General features: G+C 45.6%; 1 protein-coding gene across 2 annotated transcripts; it reads left to right on the forward strand.

Moving 5' to 3' along the window:
• On the forward strand, window positions 1-25495 carry LOC119110485 (serpin B6). 2 transcript variants are annotated; one of them, XM_037234325.1, is made up of 3 exons: window positions 1-107; window positions 23427-23611; window positions 24223-25495. In XM_037234325.1, the coding sequence occupies exons 2-3, from the start codon at window positions 23555-23557 to the stop codon at window positions 25168-25170; spliced, it is 1005 nt and encodes a 334-aa protein (XP_037090220.1). In that variant the 5' UTR covers window positions 1-107; window positions 23427-23554; the 3' UTR covers window positions 25171-25495. The 2 variants fall into 2 exon arrangements, with proteins under 2 accessions (XP_037090220.1, XP_037090219.1); XM_037234324.1 differs by lacking the exon at window positions 1-107 and adding an exon at window positions 17840-18014.

A 25495-nucleotide genomic window follows, 5' to 3' on the forward strand; every position in this document is an offset into this window, starting at 1 on the left:
AAATGGCGATCACCAAGGTTCCGGGTGACTGTTATAGTGAACAGAGAATGCAAGTCCTTTTATCACAAGAACAAGTTCGTCGTCGTCCGCGGTCGTTATTTTATCAGGTAAGTTATTCGCCGGCCTGTTTTTTTTATCAACCAGTACAGAATGCTAATCGGGAAGATGTATTCACAGCCTCACGTGAATCGCAGACGAATGAGAGATTTTCACGTGGTGGTCGAGCGTTAAGCAGACGCGACATAAGCGCATTTCTGTAGCCCCTCGCGCAGCGAGCAGCGTACCCCACCGAGCCACCTGCCAACCTTTAGCGACCGCTGCTGGAATTCACCCGATCGGTTACAGTTCAGACAGCGTCAAGTCAAAGGTCAGACGAGCAGAGCTTGGCTCTGATGTTAGGGCACACGTTAGCAGCAGACTGTAGCCCACAGTAAAGCAGTTGACCGATTTTTCGTTTTGATGTACATGAAACTGTCCACAAGCGCATAGACCACAGGAACGGACATCGAAAAGGCTATAGGCCTACCTATCTACTGGCCGATGGCTACGGCCGACGGCCAAGGCTAAACAATGACAGCAACTCATCGCAACAACAGCAGTTACCTTCATCACACTTTACGCAGTCCTTCGCGGAATATCTTCACCCACAAACTAAACTAAACATTTGATCATCATGCCAGCCGAGTTAGAGCCTCACTGAAAGAGCTTAAAGCAAAACTGCTTAGCCCTACGCCCTGATACGCCGTTTTCACTAATGCGGGACTGATAGGGGACTTGATGCGACCACCCTGGTATTCGAAAGTAAGGGGAGATAGAGCTCAGTGAAAAACGCCAGTTGGCTGACCTCAACGAAGATCTCGCGATTGGTGCCAATTTTATATTGCTAGATCAATAACTAACTATACTAATACAATAACTAATAACTAACTACTATGCTAACTAAAACTAAACCATATCTAATTACTACATATAACTAATAACTAATACTATATAACGTTATAACTACTACAATAACTAACTAGGCAGGTGAAATGTTTAATTACCCCGAAAATGACACCCTTCAGCTTTACTATCATACCGGCAAGAACATGCCTTTGGCGACACGAAACCTAAACAGGTGTGATCCTTGTTTCATTCTAAGTACAAACGGTGTATACTGTTATGTGTTTTGAGCACCAATTTAGGATAACGGCTCCCGTTACTGTAACATGACGACCCGCCCAAGCGTGTTTCCGTGATATCGTCTGCTGCCGCCCCGCGCGCCCGAGCCGGCCATAGATCGCCTTGGCAGTGTTTTCCCAAACCGCCGCTGCTCCGAAACCAGAAAAAACTAGGAACCGTGCTGGGTATAAAAGCGCAATAGATGTCCCTATCAGCTAACGAAAATTTGGGCGATTTTGACGCATGCCGGAGAGGTATGCTAAAAATGCCTTAGGGGGGCGCATCACCCAGGTCGGTTCAGGGCGAGGGTTAACACGCACTCGGGCGTCCAGTTGGGTACCCTTCGCTTGGGTGGAGGTCAATTTGAAACCCACCTGAGATCTCAGGAACTAAGAGGGCTAGATACACCAAATTTATAGGCTGTGTCGGTCTGTGTGTGAACGCAATCAGATCAAAATGTGAAATTCTTAGGCCATGACCCTCGGGTCAAACAAGGTCAAACAAGGCCAAGGTCCAAGTTGGTTTCCAAAGTGTCCCCAGAACCTAGACACCTGTTCTAAGCCAAAGATAACGCGCTCATTTAAGTTCGGTGACCTTATGACCTTTCTAAGGTCATGGTGACGGAAATAATAAAACACCGCTTTAAATTTTGCATTTGAATAAGCGATGCAAATTACGCTAGGCAGCATGTTGCTAAAAACGTAATCTTGAACTGAATCGTTTTAGGTTAGTGACCTATAATGACCTTAAAGAAGTCCATGGAAGATGTCTCATGCGGTTTCTTCTGTCAATTAATTTCGAAATGAGCGACAGAAACTATCCCATACAACAAGCCCTAAGGGGATAAAGCAGGTTGGTTTTGACCGTTGGCCTTTTGGTCTTCATACCTGTTCTTATGTCAAGTGTAAATTGGTCATTCAATTCTTTTGCTTCTGAAGCTAGTATCTCAGATGTTTAGCATTTCCCTAACACTTAGTTGTCCCCAACAGATTGAACGATTTCCTAGAAAGTTTGACCTTTGCCTTTTGATCTTCATACCTGACCCTAGGGTCAATGTAGTTTCGGTCATTCATTTTTTTGTTTCCTATGCAAGTATCGCAGAGACGCTTAGTTTGTCTCCTAACACTCCAGGTGCTCAAACAGATTAAACGATTTCCCAGAAATTGACTCCTCTGAACTCATGGCCTGACTTTGACCTACGTAGGTTAGTGACCTTACAAGGCACATCTAATTTTTTGATACCTCACGATCCGCTATTCGATCGTCTCCAGCTATGCAAAAATTGGCGCGGCTGCGCTGCGTTGCTCGGGAAAAAAATCCTGTAAAAACCTTCGGAGTATCAATTTGACTCCCTTCCGAGCGCGTGTTAAGGGGTCATTCCACCTTTTTGTACTGTTCGCTTGTTGTTACAATCAGAGTAGCCCTTTCCAAGGCGCACTTTGGCCTTGAGAATACGATTATCACATGATCCACGCAATGCACCGGTTCACCCTTCAACCAATGCGTTTCTCGGTGACAGGCCCTTTCACGCCGAATCAACCACAAACGTTCCTTTACTCGTCCCAGTAGAGGTACGCACGGCGGTTGTCATGACGACGACGGTAGCGACTGCAGGGAAGAAGTGTAGTGCTGTTGCAAGGCGTTGACATAGTAATTTGGACTCGAAAACAATCATGATTTACAACCATATTGTCTTGACAGCACTGCAGTGGCACTGTCCTGTGCTTTTACCAGACTTAACCAGTCATGAGGTTTCACTACAGTATGTTTTCGAGACATACCCCAAAGGTGGGACACTTTCTTTAAGGCATGCAAATATCACATGTAAAATCCAGGGTTAACGGTACCCAATAAGTAAGAAGTAATGTAAGCTTGAAGAGAGCATGCCATTTTTGTACCTTGCCAGCTCATTTATTGTATCAGACGTGTCGGATTTGATCGCTACTACCAGTTTGCTCGTAAGTCCTTCTGAATAGCTCGGAATTGCGATTTAAAGTAGCTGTTCCTGCGGGAGAAGCTTTATTGATTCCCTGCTCACCACCATAAAAGCAATACATTTCATTCGCCCTGCTTGTTCCAACGGGTACGCTCTGTATTGTTAGCAACAGCCTAATTAGTCACAATGCTTGCATATTAAATGCTACGGGAGCTTGAAACGCTCTGTTTGGAGCAACAGATATGCAAACATCGGGCGATTGTTCCGCGAATTGAACGAAACGTTATACTTTAGCGTTGATTTCCCTTCTGTGGCGTTCACCGCCGTGCCTCTTTTCGAGACGCACTTTGCCTGTGGGAAACGAGTAGCACATGGTCTATAGCGACACACTGGCTCAAACTTCAACCAATGCGCTTCTCAGTAACTACAGGGCGGCGCCAGGATTTCGTCGAGGGGGGGGGGGCACGCACATTGAGGGGCCCTTGGAGTTGGGGTCCCCCCAAAAAATTATCCTTGCATTTCGGTCATCACATTTAAGACAAGTCGTATATATATATATATATACATATATATATATATATACCTATACATAATTGTATGTGTTTACTTCTTCATTTATTTCATAAACACGGAAATCCCTCCTACTGTGCACAGCCCTGTAAAGTATACGCCTGCCACGCATGCATACGCATAGATATGACTCATTTTCTACAAATCATTTTAGGTGCTGTGATATTGAAGCTAAGTGTTTCGGAACAACAGGAAAAATAAACGAGAGCTGGCTGCTAACAACCACCGAAACCAAATATTGACTTGATTCCTAGCTTATGTATTTACGGCTAGCCGCTGGGCGATGTAATCAGCTGATTGCTGATGGGCAATGCATAATTTTTCCTTTGTTATAAACGAATGCAACATATCCAAACATCGAAAATATGTTAAGAACATGATGCACTAGCATAATAAGTGTCATACACTCAATAGCCAATGGAAATGACACGACGTCGGCGGCATGTAAAATTACGTTCGGCAACCGCGGGTAAAAATTCATCGGCGCTTATTCGACTGCTGCTCTAAGATGAAGGCACCAAGGCCAATAGGGATGGAACCTGAGCGATCATGGGTGCGGCAAGAGACCAACAAAGTGGCTCTCGTCAACAAGAATAGGCCCCTCAGAGCAAGCAAAAAGAGCCCAAGACTAACGTGGCCGTGCTACTAACACCAAGACGCACGTCACATGACAATGTGACATTGTTGCGCCAAATATGAGGAATCCATATCTGGCGCGTTAGCTTAAAGCAAAGCAATGCCGAAAAGCTACAACCGTTTTCGCTTACACTCTTCCATGCCCAGCAGGGAAAAATCTAGTCTGCTGTTATTGAGATCCATCGGGCAAAAGCCGTAAAAAAACTTGGATACCGTCTAAAATGTAATTTGTGCACGGTTCATGCAATCATTGTAAGATAAGCTCAGATTCCGGTTAGGCCATGTTTCAGCGAACACCAGGAACATGCAGGAAAAAGCTTGGGGGCACATAAGTGAATCATTTAACGAAACGGCAAGACTCTGTCCAGTTGTCCAGAACAGATGACCTGCCCCCGAGTGAGCACCATCAGCAGAAGAGCCATCAGCTGCGGTATCATCCTGACCGCACCAATCCACTCGCTATTTATCCGCGCGGAAAGACCAGCGTTAGGCAATAGCTAGGCGTAGTGCCATGTCCTACAAGTGTCAACGCTGCCGATGAGGAGCCGAGTCTGGTGTCTTGTTTCCACTTTGTCAGTGTTCGTAGTGCATTCTTCATGTTTAGATACGTGTGCGCATGCTTGTGCAAAACGTTCGGCTTAGTGAGGTTCGAGAGACGTTTCAGCAAGCGATATCTTAAATATGAAAGAACATTTTGAGCCATGCAATGAACTGTTTGGGACAAAACTTGTACGCTATGCGAGGAAAAAAAGGTGGTCGAAAAAAAACACTAAATTTCAAAGAAAGCGTTTCCATTCTATGAAACAATCACGAGGATGATCCAAAAATGATCATCAACAGCATTGCTTAGGCTAGGCACGTTAAGAAATAGCTCTAAATAGATGCTTGCAGGCTTGTTTCACGAAGCGGCGAAGTTGACTCTTTCAAAGCGCATGGAAAGACCTGTGGCGTGCTATGAACGATCAGTTCTTTTCATGACTTCTGATTGAATTCAACATCATTCATTGGATTTTCTGGCCGATGCGACCTCTGGTTGGCGGGACACCTGACGGGAACATGGTGAGATGAGCTTCCTATCAGGGACATATGTGGCTCATAGGAAACGAACTTCGTCTGGAAACTAGTGTTGTGTGCAGCAATAAAGAGACGTTTGCATTCATAACGGAAATCGGTCGGCCACTGCTCGTCCCTTTCCTCTTCCTCTTTACATTTGTGCGCGTGCAGGGAGGTGGTTGTCACAGATGCTCCACTTTATCTGTCTCAAAAGGCTGTTGACAGCGCTCGCCGATTTCGTGCCATATAGTCATGTGTTGGAGCTGATGAGGCACACTAAAGAAGCAACATAAATGTATCCGGAAGCATCATTTAAGGCACTGTGATGTTATTAGCCCACAATGTGGCTACTAGGAAAAATCAGACATTGGCCAACTTTCAAATCTTTCTCTCCAAAGTTATATTACCACTGGAGTGCTGTTAAGATCTCCAGGAAAACCGCACTTGCTACCAGTGCAAATGCCAGATCTCCTTAGTCTCGCCTCTGCCACTTCTGCCACTGGGCGTGCTGTTTTACCGCAGCAACGGGGTGCACTTTACAGCAGCTACATCTCATGAATCATTTCAATGCATCCTTCGCAAATTTAACGCGTGTGATTCCTCTAAGATCTCTTAACGCAGGAGGTTGAAGTAGTGCATTCTACCATTACTATTACTCATCTTTTTCGCCACAACCAATCAGTGAACGAATGACGAATGATGGCGGCGAGGCTCCGGCAACAAACGGTGCATGCTCGATTCGTCGTTTTACTCAGGGCCCCTCAAAATTTATCTGGCAACCCCGCCGTGACGTCACCGCGGGTCGCCTGAACGAGCCACAGTATTGTAAGCCCACAGAAAAGGGCCTTTTTCAGCGACAATCTTTGGGCAGATTGAGGAGGTATAGATGGCTGACGCGCCTATAGTATCACACAAAACGTGCGTTCTCTCGTACGCCAGGTGTGCTTTTGAAGCTCAGTTCCTTAGCTTTGAATTGCAAGTCATTTTACACAGGCGTTGCAACGTAAGTCTAGGTGGCGCTATTGGTACCAACACCTGGTTTATAGATGGCGCTAGTGCTATTTGTGGGCCGATGCTACTCATCCAGCTTTGTTAGAAACTGGCATCTTGCTTCTCGAAGCGTTCTATATGTCGGAATGCAAGCTGTGCTTGTTGGGTTTGAGATATCTTAACATTTTGGTGCAAATATTTTATCTTTATTTTGTTCGGTCACCAAAGGCACATTCTTGACGGCCTTATTGCCTGCCAGTTTCAGTCTAAATGTCACATGACGTTCCGCCACTGTATTGGTCACCTGGCTGTGTGAACCTGCTAAGTTTGCAGTTGAGTCTAAAATCTGCCAGCTTTCTTGGCATGATTGACGCTTTCAATTCTCTTAAATTGGCTAACTATTGAGCGTGTGACATCGACATGCGACATTTCGAACTCACCGTCAACATCAGGTAAGTAGGTTGGTGGAAGAATAACTCGAACCTGAAAAACGACAAGTCTGCCCGTATATGAGATGCAAGCCATTTGCAGGAAGACAACAGCCTCGAGCAAATTAATAATCGCAGTGCACATCTTGCGATGTAACGGATGTAAGGCATGTGCCAACTAGAAACACGACACAGATATGCAACACGATACCAGATAATGATATATTCACAAAATGCCGGAGGCGGTGGAAGCAGCAGCAATACCAAAAGGTTGTATCAATGGACAAGCAAGGCATCATGCTTCCTACATTGAGACACAAAGACGCACCGGTGCCTTTGCGTCCAGGCTAACTGACAGCAGCATGGTGTAGTCGGAAAGGGGTCACCCGCCTTCTACGCACCAGAAACACGCGTCCCAGAAACGTGCTCACCAATTTCAGGAAGCGTGCTTTGGCGTGGAGCCTGATAAGCCCTTCCCTATATTCAACCAGAGAAACAGAAGCTGGTTCGATCGGCCCGAAACTGCCACTGCCGATCCAATGGGTACACATCAATTACTCAGCTTTTCCTTTAAGACACTTGTGGTACCGCCTAACCAAATTTTAGAACCCGCTGCAGCATCTTTAAAAAATAATATATATTTATTAAATTATTTCAGATGGTGATCACGCGTCGTTTTTACTTCACATTTTAAACGGATGTGATAGCCTGCAGTCGTCTCGACCTATAATGCCCCATGCGGCCCGCGAAATTTACGCTTAATTTTTATAATGGCGTACATATCCATAAGAAGAATTTGATAGCATTTTACTTTACTTACCATTAAAAGCATGGCCTGGCAGCGCGCCGAGATCTTGGGCGCTATAGGGTGCCTGATCCAACCTTAGCCAAGTTTTCCAACGCCTGTCAAACTAACAGCAGCTTCACGTCAGGTTGTACATCAGCATTCCGGCCGTGACCTTGGACCGGGACGGTTGCTCCCCTCGCGCGCTCCGCCGCACGGCTCCGGTCGGCGGCTCTTCGTGTGGCGTGAGCTCGGTGTCAGTGCGTGCCTAAACCAGGGCCCACGCCTGCTAGAGGCTGCAACAACATAATGTGGTGGATAGAAGGGATGTTATCCCACTCTCATCAGCAGACCGTGGCCCGAGGCGCCAGAAGCTGGTGAATCCTCCAAGCGCTGCAACAGGTGCGTCGCTCGCGGGGTCAAACCATGGCGGAGGATGGAGAAAGCGACGTGCTTGTTGAGCCTGATGAAGCGACGAGTAAGACAAGTCAATCTCACAAGACAATTAAAAATATGCTGAAAAAGATAGAAACCAGCGAGATGAGACAGCGCCAGAAGAGGTGGCGAGACCCGCACGGCTCATATAGTGAGAGTCTGCTCCCCTCCAAATTTGACGAAGTCATGAACCTGATCCGGCTGGAAAATGCCAGACATCGCAAACCAATTCTGACTGAGATCAGAAACGAATTCTCGCTGGCCATGAAAAAATATGGAAACGAAGCTAGAAGCTGTCAAAGCCAGACTAGAAGAGAAAGTAGCGGACCTAGAAGAGCACGTATCCGCACGAGAAGACCTCGTGGAAAACTCAACGACCAAGTGAACGCCTCAAAGCAAATCATCAGGAACCAGGGAGCTAGAATCGCTTTTGAACTAGGGTGGGAGTGAAAAATTCCATCGCAAAAAGACCGTGTGGGATTAAAAAAATCAATTCACAAACGATGGAACTTATGAGCTCGTGACTGATGCTTCAGCAAACAAAGACATCTATTTCAAGTTGGCATGGACGTAATATCAGGAACCTGATAAAACTATTTTGTTTTTAACATATATGCGATAGTTTCTGGTGCTCATTTCGAATTTATTGACAGCAAGAACCGCATGATATATCTTCAATTGACTTCTTAGAGGTCAGAACAGGTCATCGACCTAAGATGAAACAGGTCTAACTTTTTGCTTTAGGAACATACTGCCTAGAGTAATATTTGTCGCTTATTCAAATGCAAAACTCAGGGTAGTCTTGTATGACTTTGGTCACTATGACCTTAAAAAGGTCAAACAAGGTCAATGACCTCAACTGGCCTTGTGACCTTTTGCTTAGAGACAGTTGCCTAGGTTCTGGGGGCGCTTTGGAGACAAACCTGGAATTTGACCTTGTTTGACGTTATTTGACCTGAAGGTAATGGCCTAGGAAGTTAAAACCTTAACTTAAGTGACTTCACGTGTAGGTCAAGAGACCCTGTCAAATTGGTGTCTAGCTTTTTTAGTTCCCGAGATCTCAGGGGGTCAAATTGCCCCCCTCCGCCCCCCCCCCCCCCCCCACCCGAGCGAAAGGTATCTAGCCGGCCAACCGGGCGCGTGTTAAAACATAATAATTTCATGACAGTATTATGAGCATAAGAAATTATGGACATCAATAATTAAATGCTGCACTTTTCAATTCCCTTCCACATCACTGTTAAAACAAAACAAAGCAAAGGAGTTCAATAACAAAATAACAACAGGAAATGCAACAAGCATAAAACACTCAAACAAAAAAACAAAACAAAAAATCCAAAAAAACATCCTACACATCAGCCCATCACCAAGTCAAACACAATAGACATACCTCTGGCTTCTGTTAAGATGTGGTCAGGGAAAACAAATCTTTTGTCTCTTTCTCTTACAAAATACCAATGCTTATTTCTTTGAAAGTAGCCTATGACTAACCTAAAGAATCCTTACTTCATCTCATCCTGTCTAACCTGTTTGTATCACAGCAGCATTTGTGAGTTACTGATTCTTGCACAATTCCTATTGCCACTTGACATGCACTTAACCAACTAAACCTAACTTAGAGTAGCCCATATGTTGAACATCATCTAAATTCACCTATCTGTTGACAGCAGCACTTGTGATAAAAACATGATGAAGCTGATATTTGGCTGGTTTCAACTTGCATTTTTATTCAGTTCATTGGTGTATACTTGTTGACATCAGACAAAAATGACAACACGAATAAAAACACTTTAAATCACTTTGAACAACTTATTTTGATTGTCATGGTTAACCTGTGTCAAGGGTTATAATGGGTATGCTCCAAAAAGCAATCTCTCCTCTCCAAAAGTGGCATAATTTTTAGATGACCAGTATTGCCGCTTGCCTTTTCAGCTGCAGCAAATGCATCCAGTTGGGCTTGTTTAGTCATATTTAATGACAATGTCTGACATGTTGGCTTCACATTTTAAATGGGAAGTTCAGTTTGTTACGTACTAATTTTAACTCATGTTATAATTGCTATGCAGCTTAGAGTATCCCTGTGTTAAAAATATAGTGCATATATACAGTGCAATCATTTGCCGGTCAGCAAGCCATGACAACTATAGAACGCATCTGGTTAAAGCATCCATGTGGGACCACTTTCAAAAATTTGGGGCAAATAACCAAGAATATGGAACAAGATAAGCCCATTGCATGCCTTGCAGCACCATAATTTATCGTACGACAAAACTCGATGGATTAAAACAGAAAATGGCCAACTCCGGTTACCAATCATGTGTTGAAAGCAGGTAAGGTAAGCAATTACTTGGCCCGCAGGAGACTTACTGGCTTCTTCCTGCTCCCCCACAACAAAAATTCAGTACCTTTTGCATGGTCTGCTGGCAGATAGGGTCATCCCACTCACCACCTACATATAAATGTCGATCATGCCCACCAACCGAAGAGATTAAAATGCGAAACAAGTAAGAGGTGTGCATGATAAACATCTCCAGAGGGCAGAATTTCGTCATCAAATACTTCCGTATTATCTCCGTCAGGTCTGTCACAAGGCTCTATATGGCAGCATACGATAGCCTTGCGAGGTAGCCCGGTGAGTTAGACACTCGAAAGGCTTAAATTTATCATTATTGAGCACCGCCATGAACCAAGAAAACGGTTAGCCCAGGGTTTAACAAGGCAAAAATGGCGGTAAAAATAAGTTCGGTGCCTCAAATTGTCTTTTTTATTCCCTGTGAATTGTTCGCTCTTGGGTGCCTATCAAACATGTTTGGGCGGCTGGCGAATTAATCCAATTTATGTATGAAATACGTACAAATTTGCAGTTGGAGCATGTTGCAGAGAAATTGGTCAACGTTTTAAGTAGCAGATGGTACCTCTTAAGTCAATCCAAAAGGAAGAAAGAATAAAGTGATATCACACTCGTATGATAGCAAGAAAAAGAAAAGTAGCTAAATAAATATAAAGACTGGTACTTTTCTGGCACAATTTTGCAATCACCTGATTTGACTTAAAATCTGTTAACATAGGTGCTCAAATGGTGGTATTCATCTTGCAAATTTAATTTAGAAGACATTTCTTGAACTTTTCACTCCTGCATTTCGGGAATGACGCAATTTAGTAGTCAAGTTTCCTCGGGAAAAAAGAAATACGTGAAGCGATATTCTCTACCACGCCTTGCTCGTGTTTGCACCAGGCTCTGCTTTCGTGGTGTGGTGGTGAGACAAAAGAAAAAAGAATACAAAAATGGAGGATGCGTGAAAACCTTGCATTCGGTACATAGCTGCAGACTGTGATGCATTTTGTAAACAGACCAATCTTAATGCGTGCAAGCGGCTGGAGTCGCTGGGGTTCTTGGGCTTGGAGGTACCTGGCGCCCTTGCTCTGTGCATGCATAGACATGATTCAGATGTAGGTGAGGCAGGACATAGCCATAAGTGTCCAGGTTCTGTGGAGCTTCGTTTATGCTTGGTGGCTTCAAGTGAGCTCGATTTTGGATGACATCTGAAAACCTCAGAAGGAGAAATAGGGGCTTGGCATGTGCGATTAGACAATGTCACGCAGGAGTGAAAAAATTCACATAAAAGATGGGGAAAAGGAGTGAAAAATTCCTCCTCAGTAGGGTGTTGCTTTACACCGAAAGTCGGCAATTCTAGGACATTGCCCGGACGACCTTAACGCATCGCTCTGCGAGGGTCAACTGACTGTGGACGAATTAGAAGCAACGGTTCTCTTGATGAAAACCTCAACGAATCCGGGTTCAAGTGGATTTACCGTACCTTTTTATAAAATGTTTTGGCATGACTTAAAAAGGCTCAGTTCTTCTGCTATGGTTGAAATGTTTAATGTAGGAACTATTCCGAATGCCATTAAGTGCAACAGAACTGTATTAGTACTGAAAAGGAACAAAGATCAAAGACAAACGGAATGTCTTCGGCCAATTACCCTGTTGAACGTTGTCTACAAAATATTAACAAAAGCTTTGGTGCGACGACTAAATACAGTAGTAAATGAAATAATAAACGAAGATCAGACAGGGTTTCTTCCGGGTAGGTTTACAGGCGAAAATGTGCGACTAACTATCGATATAATCCGGTATGCAAAGATCCACAATACGCCTGGATTGACACTGTTCTGCGATTGGCGTAAGGCGTGTGATTCAGTGAACTGGGGCTGTCTGAAAAGTGTCGTCAGAACTCTAGGTTTCGGACCTACTATTCAGAAATGGATCAACTTGATGTATGATCGGACTGGAGTCACCCAGAGCAGTGCTCGCGTGCAGATAAACGGCTATCTGTCAGAGCCTTACGTGATAGCCAAAGGCCTTCGTCAAGGATGTCTACTCAGCTGCCTTCTTTTCCTGATTTCAATTGAGCCTTTGGCACATGACACCAAGTGCTATAGCGACATTAACGGGCTTACCGTCGGTAACGCAGAAATAAAGATTTCAGCCTATGCCGATGATACAGCTATCATTATGGATGGTTCCGATCAATCCTTTAGGGCATGTTTTAAATGTCTGGATGCTTATCGAAATGTGTCGGACCTGTCCCTGAACAGACAAAAGACGCGAGGGTTCTGGATAGGTCAGCAGCGAAACCGAGTAGATGCTATTTGTCCAGAGATTGAAATGCCGTGGAAGCGTAACTCAGTAGATTACCCTGGGGTAAAACTTACCCCGACATGCGAAGACCTGGAAAATATTGGCTATCCGGAAAAAACAGAAAGGTTGAAAGCCAAACTTAACCCATGGTTTGGGCGCGGCTTGACTGCATACGGGAAGGTAGACGTGATAAAGTCAGAAGCTCTCTCGCAACTTATGTATCTAATGACTGTCTTAGAAAAGCCAAACCATGCGTCCTTAAAGGAGACAGAAACAATGATATACCGGTTCATTTGGAACCGATCTCAAGATAGAATTAAACGGTCGGTGATGAAAAACCATCTTTTCGTGCGAAGACTGAGGGTGCCCGATCATCAGTACAGGCAAACAGTCTTAATATGGCCTGTATAAAGAAGCTGCATCATCCAGAGTACAACGATAAATGGAAGAAAATACTGCAACACAAAAAAATGCCGTAATATCATTACTACACCGCGATACCAATCCCCCCCAAAATATTAAATCTACTAGATGGACGTAAGTTTTGGTCAGAAGCATTAATTGCTTGGATGTAAATCGTACACTTGTTACAGCCCAAACTCTCGGGACCAAACATACCGGCCAAAGTCATATGGAATAGCACTGATATGAACTTGGAACACAATGTATCATTGAACAAGCACGAACTGATCCACAGTTCACTCGTTCAAATGAAAGACCTTCACAACCACCAGGACCGAAAGCTCCTTAACGCAGACCAATTGCAAATGCAATTCGGATATGGGCATTTTCTCACATGGCAGTCTATACTGCATTCTATACCCCGTTCTTGGAAGGAAATGCTCGTACAGGAAAAGCCCACCAATGTAGACCTTCGATGCGCTTATGTGCAGATTAGCAAGGGCGTGGAAACAGCGAAGTGGGGATATAGTGAGCTCCTATCCTCGGCTCATGTTTCCCTACCTGACAAGGCTCAGACGAAATGGGAACTTAGGCTCGCACCTATGGGGAAAGAACAATGGACAAAAATGTACAAAGCTCTGTACGATACAACAAAGGACTTCAAACTAAGGTGGTTGCAATTTGGGATCATCCACAGGATCTTACCGACGAACCGCATATTACACCTCTATGGGGCCAAAGAGACGAATCAGCGTCCGGGCTGCCAGAGCCATAACGAGGATATACCACATGTGTTCTGGTTCTGCCCTGCGTCGCTAACTTTCTGGACTGGCTTGAGCACGCGAGTGCGACTCTACAGATAATTCACTATATATGACCTCAGCACTAGCCTTTACAATCCTGTCTTTCCGGTCGGGACACTTACCGAGTCCGCTATTCGACTGGGCTTGCTATTGGGCAAGCAGTACATATGGCAGTGTCACAATGCATCGTGTGACCCATATAGCCGAGGTTTCTTTGGGCTTATTCAAAGGTACTCCGATGTAGAGGGGCACGTGGCTGTGAGCACCAACACGATCCACACTTATAACCAGACGTGGTCTGTGATCCTGGAGACTGGCTGTGCTCTCAGCTGGTTGAGCAGCACGTTAGCGGAGGGGCACTTAAATCGTGCAGATGAGGCAGTTAGCGATAAACCACCGTTAGTACCGGGCACATTGCCATTGGCGTTCGATTGCGTATGCGCATGTGGAAGCGTGCTAGTGAGTGTCTATGCTATCATTCTGCATGCCGTCATTACCCGCGCCGATTCTCTGCCGTGCCCCCCCCCCCCCCCCCGCTCGGCCCTTCAGAGGGAGCTGCGGGACCGGGCTGCCGGCTGGGGGCGAGGCTGACTGTCCCTGCCGCCTAGCGGCGTCTACAGCTGGCCGGCTCGCGCGCTCGCGCGACCGGCGGACGGCGCATGTTGCTCTGCGGAGGTTGCCGCGGTGGCTCACGGGGCGGCGCTCACGGCGTGAGGGGACGTTGTTGCGACCCAGGGCGGCGCGCGTGTTGTCATGTATCATTGTGTGGATGTTTGAATTCAAAACAAGTAGAAATGTAAACGTTGGGACGCTCGAGAATTACTAAAATGTGATCGAGAACAAAAGTTATGCATCAATATTCAAGACTTACTACCTGGCAAAAAATTGCTCGGCTAATAATGCTCAGCCTACGCGTTCCAAAACTTGAAGAGGTAAGGCGGGCATGCGAAACTTCATGAAAAATTTTAGGTTAGAGTTCAATAAAATGTCGTTTGATGAAGCTCAAAATGTGTACTCGGATACCAGTCACCAAAGGTCTTAAAACATTGAGTTTAAGCATATGATATCTTGCGGAGTTATGTATGCTCAACTTAACTTTTCGTAGTTAAAGATGCATGGGCCAAGTTGCATTAGCCTGTCGATTTTTAGGCTAATTGTGGCAGTCCGAGATGTCGAGAGACGGTTTGACATATATATGCTGCTAGCTTGACAGGTGCAGTATTGGGGCTAAAAGTATGGGTTGGGGCCAAGGTACTGCCAACATCTTGTCCAACCATGTACAGTGTGAGCCTGGTTATTCGTCATTATCACCCGCACTTGAAATTGGCACTTGCCAATATTTTTGGCGTGAATACGGGGGAGCAGGGTACACCATTCATACGTCTGAACGCCAACTGAGGGCTCAACCCTCACCCTGACTCGCTGTTCTTCATAACACGAACTCTGATGAAGGAAGGAATGGGGGAGGGGGGGGGGGGGGGAATCGACGCGACCCATCCCGCCACGGAAGTCACACAAACATGTCAACTGTTTCATTCTGAGCATGTCATCTGTTTTGAGCATATCTGTATAACGTAGGGCTCTAATACTATACCAGTTGACGTTCCCGCTGCCGCGAACAGTGGCTTTGTCAGTTGCCGCCCGCCGCCCGCGCCGGCAGAAGATTGCCATGCAGTGTTCTTAGAACGGTCACTTTTCAGAAGCCAGATGCTATGGACACATTTTTGTATCCAAATACGCGTAATGAATGCGCCAAATGACACAGGAAACTTGGGCAGATTGCACAACATGCCAGAAACCTATCCTCAAAAACCTCAGGGAAGGGACGGGTGCCTAAACGGTATTCTCCACCTCATCGACCCTTTATAAGGTTGACTTAGCTAGTTTAGGAGCCCATGAAGTGAAAAACATGCATAAGTCATAGCGATGCGTCTGCCTGGATAGCCAGCTCTTGTGTCAGCACCTAAGCTAGCCCAGGGGCTGGCGCCGCCCCTGGAAGTGCTTCCTTCACTTTGTTCCTGTCGGGCTTGAACGCAGGGATAAAATCTAGGCCTTTTTCGGGATGGAGTAGTTGAAATTTCAAAGTGCGTTCAGATCCCTTCTGCAATAAAATGCTTCGAACGAGCCCTGGCTCTTAAAATTTTGAATAGGCGCTACATGTTGGCGGGCACGAAACCGTGTCGTATTGTGCGTCTTGTCTTGATTTCATTGATAAATAATAACGAGGCGGTGGCCAGTATGCGCGCGTTTCACGGTGCACCTAGGCACGATTCTGCCCAGCAAATCTTGCAAATCTTAAGCGATGTGAATAATCTAAACAGCACTTTTATACACGTCAAACTTTATTTCGCGAACTCATGTAGCGCTTTAAGTTTGCGGAGACCCGTAACCATGATAACGGTAACAATAGCAATGTATTTTGTAGAGGTATGAAATAAGCACAACCGAAATGTTTGGGCATGCAACAGAAGTATATGCTAGATTGCTCCGGCTTAACTCCGTTATATATTTGAATAGCAAAGGTCAGTCAATATCTTACAGCATTTACTAAGTTTTTGAATTGTATTACAATAATTTTTAGAAGGCCGTACTATTGAGGAAAGCTGCGTCAGCCCAGCAGTCCAGCCGATAAGACGCCGCATCCAGTAAAACATCTAATCCCTGCGCGTGCGTCATTGGTTGCCAAGTCCACATAACCTGTAGGCCCAGTGACTGTGGTTTGACTTCAACACTCGCTGGTGGCGACCATCGCCCTTTGAGCGGCGAATTGGCGAGCAGCCAGTGCCTTTGAACGACGCGGAAATGTGGAACTGCATCCCTTTATTGCAGTTCAAGCTTTGACGAGGGAGTGCACAGAGTGACGAGTAAGCGGCTGGCAAATGCAGGCTATACATCTGTGTATGCGGTGCTGTAAATCTCCACCACGATCCTTGTAAGAGTTTCGACGACAGGGCATTACATTCCGCCCTGTGCTTTAAAATTACGACATTCCCGATAAGTCTGACAATTACTGGCGCAATCAAGTATCGCACAAACTCGTATTGTCCACATGAATTGCAGACGGTACGATGATCGACGCTTTGAAATTGGATTCACGGCCTCCAACCTCCCAGGCTCCCAAGGTATGGTATAAACCGTGAAAACGGTCAAAAACAAGCAAATTCGTCATGGCCGCTGCTGTGTATATGACACGGGACGCGTCAACATAGCATTTCTGGTGCATGATGAAAAACCGCAGATCAGGGCCATTTTTCCTCATAAAACGATTTAACCGTTCACATATTTAATATGAGCGACAAAACATATTTTGATTATTGATGTATAATGCGACCTAACATCAGCTGTGTTGGTGGTCTTGTTTGACCTGGTGTAGGATGACTGACTATCAGTGAGATGTACTCAAACTAGTCGATAGATTACATCAAAGTAATGAAAAACGAGCCAAGTAGTTGTGCATTGCTGTCTTTACTGCGAAATTCGAAATAACAGTGCTGGTCTTGATTAATTACGCTATAATATCGTGACCCAACCCAAATTATTAAAGAGCTCAATGCAAAAGGTGCTGAATTGATCAAATGGCATCGGGTTACAAGTTGTTGGACCTTGCTAAAACGGTCCGAAAGACGTTCTAGAAAATCGGGTGTGATTTCCTTTTAGTGCCTTGATAGTCGCCGGAAAAAAAACATGCAGACAAGTCTTTCTCACGCTCAAGTTTTTACACCTATACCAGAGTGCCTACTTTCCAAACGCGTCGACGCCCAGCCTCCACCAAATGCGAGTTATTGTAATTTTGGTTATCATCCAATGGTCGCCATGCTGCGCATCACATGTCAAGGGGTGAAATCAGGTCCGTCCGATGGCCGGCACAGGGGATTCCCAGCTGAATCAGAAATGTCGCACAAAGTTCACATGATGTAACCGCCTAGTCATCGGCACTCGGGTGCACATCGGCACCCGTGCGAAGCGACTACCCGGGCCGCTGACAGTTGGGCTCCAAAAGGCAGCAGATCCCCTGTGGAACCTGAGCTCCATCGAGTTGGCTCCAGCTGCTGATTGGCTGCTGTTCTGGTCGTGGTTTTGACGACCTGAGTAGTTGGAGGTCATAAATTCACGTTTTTACGTCAGTCTTCATCCACAAGCCATCGCTTTGAAGTCATGTTGCGTTCAAAGCAAGGTACGTCCAAACACGTTTTAGTGTGTGCACGGTTATATTGGCTGTAACACTCGGATGGGCACGACGACGTGGAGAGGAAAAATATCTTCCAGCTCGAGGAGTAAAGCAGGGGCGTAGTTTCGTAACTGAGTTGTAGAGCTGAGCAGTAAAAAAGTAAAAATAGCAGGAAACCTTCCCTTAAATCGCCGACAAACGGGTTTCTCCACGGTTTACGCCCACCCCTCTCGCACTGTTCGGTGAAGGAGGGGGGTAGGGTGGGGTGAAAGGCTGCAGCCCCCAACTGAATAGGAAAATACACCCCTGTCTATGTTATTGCTATGCTAGAGGCAGGAAATAGAGAGCAAGAATAAATGCCAATACGTATAGTCGGGACGCTTTACAGAAAGACGTGGCCAGAGTCACTCAGTGTAGTCGAGTCAAATGGTTAGAAGAAGACAAACATCGACGATAGATTTCCTGAAGCTCCAGTAAGGAATAGAGGGCACAGAGCAATAAGTCAACATGCCGACCACATCGATAGCGAACGCTGGCAGTGAGTATGCATCACCAAGTTGTTCCGAATGTTTCAAAGATCCGTATGAATCAAAGCGAGAAGGTAACAGGTGACGCAGCAAGTAGGGTGAGGGAAAACTTTTGCCATCACCTGTCCATTATTAAATGACGGAAAATAAGACCCGCAGTTCATTCGGTTCCACAAGGGTTTCTTAATCTGTGACGCAGCGTAGATCGTAATGGTTGCTTAGGGTGTAAATCACGCAGTTAAAACTGGGTACCGGTCGCGGCGCAAACGCGCCGGAAATTGACGTGTATTAACATGAGATCAACCAGAGGCTGCTCTCATACAAGAGGCCAGTAGCATTATCCAATATAGTACTCAAGATTGCAGCCAAAGTGCTAACCAAGCAAAACGAGCTAATTATTGCCGAGTTGGTGCACTAGAGCAGACAGGCCTCATGCGAGGCGCGAGTATTGGTCACAACCCCGGGCTCATCTCAGATATTACGTGCCGTTGCAACGAGCATGATTTACCAGGCATATTGACGTGTGTCAATTTGCAGCCGCGATTGATTCAGTCAAATATAACTTTCTTCCTGGAACCGTTGATTGTTTTTTGTTTCGGAGATCATTCATACGCTGGGCGAGGTTACGAGCGCTACTGATTCATACGCTGAGTGAGGTCACGTGCACTATTGATTCATACGCTGGGTAAGTCTGGGCACGCTGGTTTTCGCATTTGGCGGCAGCTTTTCCCGATTCCCGCAGAAACTGTTTCCAGAAACCAACCAATCCGGCAGCACCTTGCTTGAAAACTATGATCTTGTTTTCCGTGGAGAGATATGCCTCCGAAAATCAAGAGGGATATCTTCTGTGTGGGAGACCGTAACGGAGAACGAGCGTAGCCAGCCTCGTCAAATAGAAAGCGAGCAGCACCCAGTCCTCATGAACAGTAACGATGCAGGAGAAATTGGGCCGATTTACCGTCGTTGACGCCAATATCGCACTGCCTCCACCCACGTCGTAACATTGGTGCGCATCTCGACGCTTCACAGTGTGCGACGCTTTTTCCTTGAATTGACCGCCTCGTCTATTGGTATCTGCCCACGCAAATTTTTGACATCGACCTTGAACACGATGGTTCCCGGCGGTACCCTTCCGGAGTACGCCGATCGCAAGTGTTGGAGGTGCGCGTCTGTATTCGGTAGGTGTATGGGTGCGTGAGGGATAAGGTGAGAGGTGATCTGTTCCAGTAGCGTGGTTCACGCATCAGTCGGGTCACCGCACGGAGAAACAATAGGGCGGAGCGGCACGTCGAGCTTGTGATTTCCTGGGAGCCCGTGTAGCTCAGCACTGCGGCGGTGCGATACTGGAAGCACTGCGTTAGTAAGATGTTTGTCGACTTTGTGCATCATGGTGGCTTTGATGACCCGTTTGGTCTAAGACTCGAACTTGGTTGTTGGATGACTTACAAGTTACTCGTGAAAAGGACCGTTTGGTTTGGATATTGATCTGTCCTGTAAAAATGTGAAAGAAAACGCCATTTAGTGAATGCAGTTATGCTAATGCTGATAAGTGGTTCAGGTTAATACATTGTATGAATATCTAAAACTTGTTTTGGCATTAGTTTGAGGCTGTCCTAAGAATTTCTTTATTGGCAGCTATGTCCTGACTTGAGTCTATTCTAGGTCAGCGACCATAAAAGGTATGTCTTAATACATCAGACCACAAGGTTGACTTACATCCCTGGAAACCAAAAAGCATTCCTTTTGAGGAAGATCTGCAGCGTTTGTCTAAGCCGATGCCCCTATATTCACCTCGCATTATATCTTCCCGATATTCCCCATTATGCCCATAACATTCCGAGCCAGGCAAAAATTAACCCCTTGTTATGTCTCTGCAATTCTTTATTATGCGTAGGGACATTCAATGTTTTGAGCCTCCAATATCATATATTGTTCGCAGCTACCTACATCATGCTGATAATACACCATCATAAAAATACCTGTTCCTGCTAGATGTTCCCACAGTGTTCCCATATGTTTCTTGACTCTTCATTCATATCCCTGAAGTTCCTCGCCCACGCCACTCACGGTTTTATGCATATTTCACGTAGAGCAGCCAGTCAGCCCCTTAAAGCAATATCCCAAACCTCCAGGTCCATGTATTATTGGAGTACACAAATAAAACCCCATTTTCACCCCATGGTGAGCAATGAAAAGCTGCACATAAATTCTGCATGTATTTCTACCCATTTTCAGACATCAGGCTTTCAACGGTCGCATTAATATACCGGGCAAGTATTCTTCGACGAGACACGAAAACTCAGACCACTAGACAACCACGGCCATATAGGAGATGACATGAAAAAGATGTATTAACAAATCCTAAAAGCACACCAACATCATCATCAGCTTGACATCCCGTGGTGAGTTGCGTTCCAAAGAGACCCCAAGCTACAGGCAATGATTGTCATTTACCCGTCCAGATGGCCAACTGCCACGCTAGTCCATTACTGATCGACTGTTGCGATGGAAAATGGTGCAAACCATGACAGTTCGACGTTCTCAGTTGGCGTTTTTAAGCCTTCTGGGGGATTGAAACATGCCAAAAGTAATGCATGATTTTGGCAAGGCGCACTGTTTATTTTCGTGCACTCTCACTGCACAAACAATTCCACAAACTCACAACGGCTCCAAACCAGAGCTTCTAATGCAATTCATGCTAAACGACTAAACTTTCACGGCATGACTTCTAACGCAAATACTTCGTCTCACGTAACTTCAAACTTTTATGGGAAAACACTTCTGGTGCAAAAACTTCTACACGATGTCACTTCCAATGCAGGAACTTCTAACGCATACACTGCTTGGCGAAAAAAAGCTTCTGGCTCATGAGCTTGCAACGCGAATAGCCTTAGTGGGCTCCCACTGAATTACGAGAAGTGTGTTCCAAAGTTCGAACCTTAGGTTTCTCGCGGACAAAGCTTCCTTACCGCCTCTGCGAGGTCTGGGTCCCTTTTCCATACCAGGGTTCTCAGCTCACTACCGCGACCAGGGCCTGGTAACTGGTGGCTTTACCAGTAGGTCAGAACTAGGAACTGACCTATAAGTCAGTTGTTTCACCGTCACGGGGTCCCAAGTGACGCTGCGATCCTCTAAATAACATTCTGGGTTCCTGGATCCTCCCCAGTTTGACAAATAGACCCAGTGGCTTGCACGACCCTGATCGATACCGAATGAAACCACTTTGTTTAGTGCCAGGGGCCCCTGATCCACAGAGCAGCCCTCTCATTGTCTTATGGTGGGCGCGTAGTTTCGCAGAATGAATAGGAGTGTGTGTGGGGGGGGGGGGGGGGGGGAGGAGGCTGAGCAATGACACATGTGTCGTAACGTGCACCCAAAATACGGTGTCAAGCGGGGTTCTCCCTGAATTTTGCCCACTTTAGTCACAAAGATTCCAGGTTGTAGCCCAAGATGGAGGGGGGGGGGGGGGGGGGAGGGTAGCTGGCACGTAATGTGAAATCAAACTGCGCATAGGAATTTCAGTAGAAACCATGTTCAAAATATGAAATGATTTCCATAACAGCAATTGCAGGCGCTGGACGTGCACTAATGTTGCGTATTGAGGCCTATGCAGACATCTATAACTTAAAGGTGCGTCTATCTTTATGAGTACAGATCAATGTCATACCCTGTTCCATAACAATGTTTCCTCCCGGGATGTCGGAAGTGTGGAGAAAACGGGGATTGACATTCCTTGCGAGAAGCCGTGTCGCGTGAAATTTCATACGTTAGAGTATGTCGTGTGGAAGTTAGTACATTATGCATTATTGGATAAGTAATTATTTTCCTTCTAATTAATTCGAAGTTTTGTAATATAACTTAAATTTGTTAGAACTCATGCCTCGTACAAGCAATGTTGCGCAGAAGCTTTGCTTTAGAGTTCAATCGTATGATATTTTAGGCCTTAGAAGTTTTTCATCAGAAGTAATGTTGCGCATAAGATTTTACGTAAGGCAATATGTCGTATGAAATGAATTATGTGCAGAGGTTTTTCATGAGACCATTTCTTGCATAGAACATTATACGTCAGAAGTTTCTGCATTTGATGTGGTATCGTAAGAAGTTTTTGCGTCAGAAGTTTTGTCGCGTAGAAGTATTGTGATGAAGCCCTTGTATTAGATGTTGTATTGCGAAGAAGTTTATGCGCTAAAAGTTAATGCTTTAGAAGTGAGGTCAGGGGTAAATTTTGCCCGAAATGATTTGCCGCGTGAATGTAATATAGAAATAAAGATAGAAATAAAAATAAAAATAGAAATAAACATAAAGAAATGACGTAGTGTAGATGTTAGCAGTTCTGCAGTTGTTTAGTGCAAATTTACAGGTTGAAAACCTTGCATTAGGAGAAATGTCACGTACATAGTACGTGTCGCGTACGTAAGTCTGTTGTCAGCAATGTTTGCGTCAGCGTGATTGTCGGCACACCCTCATAACACCACAATAAGACCCTTCACTTGGTATTTTCTCTAATGTTGTTGGCGTGTTTGGGCGGTTGATCAACATTGTAGTTAACAGGATGTCCGCGTCTGTATAGTGACGCAGGTGGCCATAACTATTCCTGTATAGTGACGCAGGTGGCCATAAACATCCTGCGACATGACGGTCGAACTTCCTAAGCTTTCGAGGGCAACAAACACTTATCCTACCTCGTTTATCGCATCCTAACTCTCGTGTAAGATGTCTGTAACGGGTAAGGAACGGGTCTTGCTGATGTCAGTGCCAGCAAAATATTGGTGACGATTTTTCGCGTCAATCTCATTCCTGTCCAGATTCTCTTCACGGTGCTGTATTGCGTCGGCGACCGAGCACCTGTTGCGTACAGAATAACATCACTTGTTTATCATCTTGTTTTCAGGACCCACATTAATTTTACTGACGGTGGCTACATTAGGTGGAGCCTGTGTCCCAAATGGTCTGGACTTAAAGCTGCTGAAGGCATTGACGGCTGATTTGAGCAAGAACCAGTCTATCGCCCCGTTCGTCATGTCTACGCTGATGACACAGGTCTGGCTGGGAGCCAGGGGCGACACCAGGAACGAGGTACGTGTACGGGTAACAAGCTCTTCACACGGCACTGCTAACTCAAATTAGCTAGCCAGCTGGATTAGTCCAGGGCACGTACGTGGATGGAGCATGCTGACAAAAGTGGTGGTAACAGACTGAGAGTCTTTAACCGCGATGTATTTAAAGAGGAAAGTTTAGGCGGCTACTGTCACCCCTGCCATACAACATCATGTAACCGCGTACACCAATCGGTGAAGCAAAGCTCCAAATACCTTTGTGTAATTCATTGAATGTTGTGATGTACTTGGTAAACAGTTTGCATGCGTATAGAATGTTTCACATGATTGACTTGTCTTCACAGTGTCTGACAATCGAACACCTGTGAGAACTTATGTGATAAATTTCTTTTTCAGGAGCGGGGAGTAACGCTCGGCATGTGTGTGCAATTTTTCTTACTTTGCTTCTAAACAACTATATTATATGTAATCCCATAAATACTTGATAACTTGTTAGGCAACGGCGTGTCTTATTGATTCATTTTTGGGATGCGTTGATGATTCATTTGTCTTGATCATTGTTTTTTTTAATAGCAGCATCCATGCCATTTGAGTAGCTGACTTCATTTTGGCTCAATGTCTCGCCCACAGATGACATCAGTCCTAGACATAAGGACAAACAATGGATGCAGCTTTTTGACGAGTTACAAACGTGCAATCAGTGACCTATCCCATGGTCCTAGTAACATCACTACCGGCGTCTTTAACCGGATTTACATCAAACACGGCTTCAGCATTAAGTCGGGATTTAAGGATGTTTTACGAGATTACTACTACGCTGACGTCAAGAAGTTTTCATCTGCGGCGAAGGCGGCAAAGGAAATAAACTCCGACGTGGCCAAAGCAACGAAAAACCGCATCAAGGATCTTGTGTCAGCGGGTGCTCTGCAGCAAGCGGTCATGGTCCTGGTCAGCGCATTGTACTTCAAGGGCCTGTGGCTGACCCAGTTCAATAAGACCGTGACCGAGCCGTTCCTGACGGCCTCAGGGGAGAAGTCGGTCGACATGATGAAGCTCAACACCAGTGTGCCGTACGTGAAAATGGCTGACTTTGATGCGATCTCCTTGTCGTACACGGACAAAAACTATGCTATGCTGATCCTACGTCCACTGACACGTAACATGGCTGCCGTTTCACGTCTAAGGGACTCCCTTGACTCCCTTGATGTCGCCAATATCATGAACAGGGTTCGTTCATCGCCCGTTGAAATCAGTTTGCCTCGTTTCAAGATAACAGCGAGTTACAAACTGAAGAAAACCATGTCTCAGTTGGGAATTCAAAGGCTCTTCACGGCTCAGGCAGATCTGGGTAATATTGCCGATGGGCCGCTAGCTGTCAGCGAAATAATCCACAAGGTGTTTATAGAAGTGACGGAGAAAGGTACGGAAGCTGCAGGAGCCGGAGCTGTCGTTGTCTTTGGCACGGGCGGCGTGCCACCTCCACCCGTCCAGTTCACTGCAGATCGTCCCTTCTTTGTCATTGTTTGCAACAAGAAACACAGGATCAACCTGTTCTCCGCGTACGTGGCGTCGCCATAGAATTATGGCTAATGTTTTGCGCACAATTTTCAGGCAAGTCGTGTGGTGCACGTTTGTGTCGTGTTGGGCATTTAAGCACGCTTTACGGGAATATGGCTGTGCCGCTGCATGTAACAGGGTCACGCACAAAAACTGCACAAATTTTGCAAACGTTTGTTGACTTCGGAGCTTGTCTTCCCGACCTAAGCTTGCAACATCCATACAGAAGTTTTGATGTAGATATTTAGGTGCCGATATTATGGCCACTATGCTGTAGGTTACTCCAGGCAGAACTGAGTGTTTTTTCCCTTGCGCTGTATCAGAGTGCCAGGAAATATATCTCTAG

Source organism: Pollicipes pollicipes, unplaced genomic scaffold (genome assembly GCF_011947565.3).
Source record: "Pollicipes pollicipes isolate AB1234 unplaced genomic scaffold, Ppol_2.1 Scaffold_7231;HRSCAF=8579_pilon_pilon_pilon, whole genome shotgun sequence".
In the NCBI taxonomy this organism is placed as follows: domain Eukaryota; kingdom Metazoa; phylum Arthropoda; class Thecostraca; order Pollicipedomorpha; family Pollicipedidae; genus Pollicipes; species Pollicipes pollicipes.